General features: G+C 37.5%; 1 protein-coding gene across 1 annotated transcript; it reads left to right on the top strand.

Moving 5' to 3' along the window:
- The first annotated feature begins 276 nt into the window (after positions 1–276).
- On the top strand, positions 277–1,141 carry LOC106303703 (defensin-like protein 1). Its single transcript, XM_013740006.1, has 2 exons — positions 277–417; positions 749–1,141. The coding sequence occupies exons 1-2, from the start codon at positions 357–359 to the stop codon at positions 916–918; spliced, it is 231 nt and encodes a 76-aa protein (XP_013595460.1). The 5' UTR covers positions 277–356; the 3' UTR covers positions 919–1,141.
- Positions 1,142–4,372: the final 3,231 nt, after the last annotated feature.

Here is a 4,372-nt window from a genome sequence, read left to right on the forward strand (position 1 = left end):
TATAAATTTCGAGAATGACTTGTCGAAGCTATACGATCTCTCTGCTTGTCGTGTCACTTCCAATAAGAACCAAATTTACAGTGTCGGTAAAGCAAATCGTCGTCACGCCACACTTGCAATAATCAGTCGATAGCGAATATCAAAACTTTTCATTATGCTTCAAAAAGATTTAAATTTCAAAAATCTATTAAATATTAAAATACTCAATTATGTAATAAAATAATCAATAATCTCGATCGTTCTTATACCGCTTTAGTATCTTTATATAGTGCCATCTTCCTCATTAGCTCCCTACACACCTAACACTTGCTTCCTTCCAACTCTCTCTCTCCCTGAAAGTTTATTTCTCTCTCAAAATGAACCTCTCTATGCGTTTGATCTCAGCTGTTCTCCTCTTCATGATATTCGTTGCCACAGGTTCATTACTCTCCTAACCAGTCTTTATATTTAACTATATATGCACATATGCATGAAAATATATATATATGAATCATCTACATATAGTATATCATTGTCATATTTACGGATCTATATGTTTCTAGCGACTGCTCTTGCGAATCTTCGTAGAGAAAGTTGGTTTTTCGTGGCTTCTCATTCTCCCCTTCAATTCTGACTATAGCTGGCTGTGGCCTTTGGGCTTTGGTTGCATATGTTTAGCAAAAAGACTCGTTCTTCCGTTAACTCTTAAGATGAATAACGCACCATGCATGAGAAGATGAAACTAAGCTAATGTCTAAACTGTGTGTAGGGATGGGTCCAGTCACAGTGGAGGCACGCACGTGTGAGTCGAAGAGCCATAGGTTCAAGGGTACATGTGTTAGTTCAACAAACTGCGGAAACGTGTGTCACAACGAAGGTTTTGGCGGAGGTAAATGCCGTGGTTTCCGTCGCCGTTGCTACTGCACCAGACATTGCTGATCTATGGATCGTTTCTCATAACTCAAATCTACCATATCCATCGTCTGGTTTTGTTCCTTTCTATCTAATATTCCGTACAACACCATGTCGTACCGTACATGTGTGTGTAATGTGTTTTCAAATAAGTCTTTGTTTGTGTGTGTGTGTGTGTGTTTTTTTTTGTAACGTAAGTGTTTTCAGTTCATGTAATGTTATATCAGTTTATGGTTTTTATTAAGATTAATACTAGGTGAACGGTAAATCTGAAAAAGTTGTCGGTCGATCAAAAAGAATCATACATTTGTTACCAAAAGAAAAGAAAGAATAATCATACAGTTACTCTGTTGTTCAAAAAGAAAAAAAAAATATACAGTTACTCTAAAAACGTTTATGTTGATAGGTCTTGGAACTATCAATTTAAATAATGTTACTTGTGAAATAATCACAAAGTAAAAGAAAAGAAAGAATAATCGTACAGTTTACTCTAAAAACGTTTATGTTGATATGTATTGTACTATCAATCTAAATAATACTACTTGTGAAATAATCACAAAAGTATTTACTGATCCCTTTGACAAAAAAAAAATACAGTTTACTCTAAAAACGTTTATGTTGATATGTATTGTACTATCAATCTAAATAATACTACTTGTGAAATAATCACAAAAGTGTTTACGGATCCCTTCGACGAAAAAAAAAATATATTTACTGATCCCTTTAACAAAAAATAAATATTTACTGATATTGTTTCGCACTGTACCTTAGTAAGACATGTAGCGTTAGGTACAAGCCTACAACGCGTGTCCTTTGTGTTATACAAGAGCTGTACACATGTACAGATGTATTACTGCTTTTTTTCAAAAGACATTTAAACAATTTTACTATATCTTTTGCATTATTTGACACTAAAACACTTCTGGCTTGACCCCAGTCTTTAACGCGCAAAACGTATAATATGTCGACAGAAAAAATGATACATGTATACGTTACATTCGTGATCTTTGAACAAGACCTAGATTCCCTTTTGTTGGCATGTGATATAATTTCTTTTTCAGAAAGGGATGCTATTTTCCAAGTTCAAATTGGTAGATAAACGGGTCCTTAATCGTTCATCATCAGTCCCGGGTAAATAGCGGACATACATACGATGGAGGCTTAGAGGCATGGTTTGCTACACGACAGTTCATGATCTTTTCTCAAGTAGATTATTCTTTCTTTTTTACCAAGAAGTAGATTATTCTTTTAAATTTAAATTCTCAGCACAAAAAATATTAGATTGTAAAAATGCATTTTTTTGTTTGAACTGATTTAACATTTTTTTTAAAAAGTTATTTTCCAAGTAATAGCTTAAATAACTAGTGATAAACACTAGGATTTATTTCTATAAAACCAATTTTTCTTTATTTTTTAATATATAAATATTATAAAAACCCAAAAAAAGGAAGTACAATATCGATTAAAAACTTGATTTGACCAAAGCTTATCGAGATTGAATATCATAGCACTAGCTTCGCATCAACCACTTAAACAGACGTATTCTGCTAGACTATTCTAATATTCTTAAATAACCCAATTTCCGTTCTCAATCAATTTCGTTAATCCTGGAAATGGTGGGTTTAACCTTGTTTCCTCAGATGTCGGTCTTCCATGTTCGACGCCTAAAGTAGCTGGTTTCGGGAAGCATGTCGAGGCTGGCGATGAAGCACAAGACAAGTAATTGAAGAAGGTGTTACGAGTAACAATACCTAAGGATGAGCCACTCCAACGAGAGCTATACCGCCTTGCCAACCCGGCCACGTAAAAATAGTAATTGAGCACACAAAGACCCGAGCATGAACGCAATATGTGCAATCCCACAACCACCAAAAGAGCGGCTTGAACTCGCCCCTACAATCAACTTGGTGACGCTTCCGAACCTGCACAGATAAGCCATCTACACTACCACGAATGAACAAAGATTCACCCACAACACTGGGATGTGAGATACGCTGATCGATGTACACCTCATATTTATGACCAAACGGAAACTACAATTGTTGTCACTCGAAAACCGAGTAGCAATAACCTGAGGAACGAGAGAACCTCTTGGATGTCGACAGAGAGAAGACAATACGGAACCGAAAGCCAACTTTGGGACAGAGACCGTCGCCGTAATCTAGAGAAATCAAGCTCGAACCACGTAGAAGAGAAACTCGCAGGAATGAGAGGCTGAAGAACACTAACCGAAAGCCATAGAAAACCACTATCATGTGATCCTCTGCACTCTCACGATTTGGTAAATGATCGATGCACCATATCTGCATGCATATCCCGACCTGTAGAGAATCGACCTTGGCTGCTTCTTGTAACAAGTAAATCGACACAAGAATATGTTGGGCGAGTCCTCTCCAAACCGGAGACAAACTCTATATCACTATGAATCGAAAACGTTACAAGCTTCGCACTAGTTGCGTGTTCTATGCTTTAGAGAGTATTTATGTTTTTTTTTGTATCTAACAATGAGAACCTAGACCTCTATTTATACAAAATAGATCGTAGGTTTTCCTAGATGGAAAAGGATTGCATTATTCATAATACTATAAGGAAATAGTTTTCTTATTGAACCTACACTAATCCATATCTCTTATGTCTTGTTTCAGGTCCTTCCCGAAGCCCGCCAGCAGGCCCAAGAGACACAAAGCCTCACATTCTCCACCTTGGCTCTTGAGTCACTCCTCGACTTCTCCGCTTCTCCATCTCTCTCTCTCTGCGAAAATGAAAACCGAAGCACTGACGAGCTCGCCGCCTCGTCTTCTTCAAGCTTCGTCTGTTCCTCGACGTCGCTTCACCGGAGTCGCATGCCCTCTCCGATCCTTGCTTCTCTTCTTTTCTTTGAACACTTCCTCTCTTCGATTCTCCGTGAACCAGACAAGATCCTGACTTTACCGCCGCTTGTCTTCACCGGCGATCTCTCCCACCGCCTCCACCATTGGGTTCCGTTTGCTCTTCTCATGTCTGTTTCCTTAGACATCGACCAAACCTTAACCTTTGATTTCAATTTCTTTCCAGCTCGTGCCTTGATGAATCTGTTGTAGATTCGTGATTATTAAGTGACAAAGCCACTCAACTTCTCCTCACGCCACCTTTGAAAAAAAAACCGAACCAGAACTTGTCAAAGAACAAAAGGTATCCTCTTTTGTTTTGACTTTCCTTCCTGTATACATACGTGTCTTTAAGCCCTCTTAAAAAACCTGTAATGAAAGATTCTTTTGCTGAATAATTAAACATATCTCCTTGTTTAATGTTATAGCTCATGGTGTTGACGTCTCTTCACCATCGTTACTTCCGTAAGGTAATCAAATAGAATTGTTGCTTCAATTCTTTTAAGAGCTTTGAACTTGTGAATTAATAACCATGTATTCACAGCTCTGTTGAAGACGTTCCTTTCTGCAACATCACGTAATCCTTCAGGTATAACTTCTGATTCTTTTCTTTA

Source organism: Brassica oleracea, chromosome C7, assembly GCF_000695525.1.
Source record: "Brassica oleracea var. oleracea cultivar TO1000 chromosome C7, BOL, whole genome shotgun sequence".
NCBI lineage: Eukaryota > Viridiplantae > Streptophyta > Magnoliopsida > Brassicales > Brassicaceae > Brassica > Brassica oleracea.

Coding starts and splice junctions, on each gene's coding strand:
- LOC106303703 (XM_013740006.1), top strand. CDS start 357: ATGAACCTCTCTATGCGTTTGATCTCAGCTGTTCTCCTCTTCATGATA. Junction 418..748: donor CATGATATTCGTTGCCACAG/GTTCATTACTCT, acceptor AACTGTGTGTAG/GGATGGGTCCAGTCACAGTG.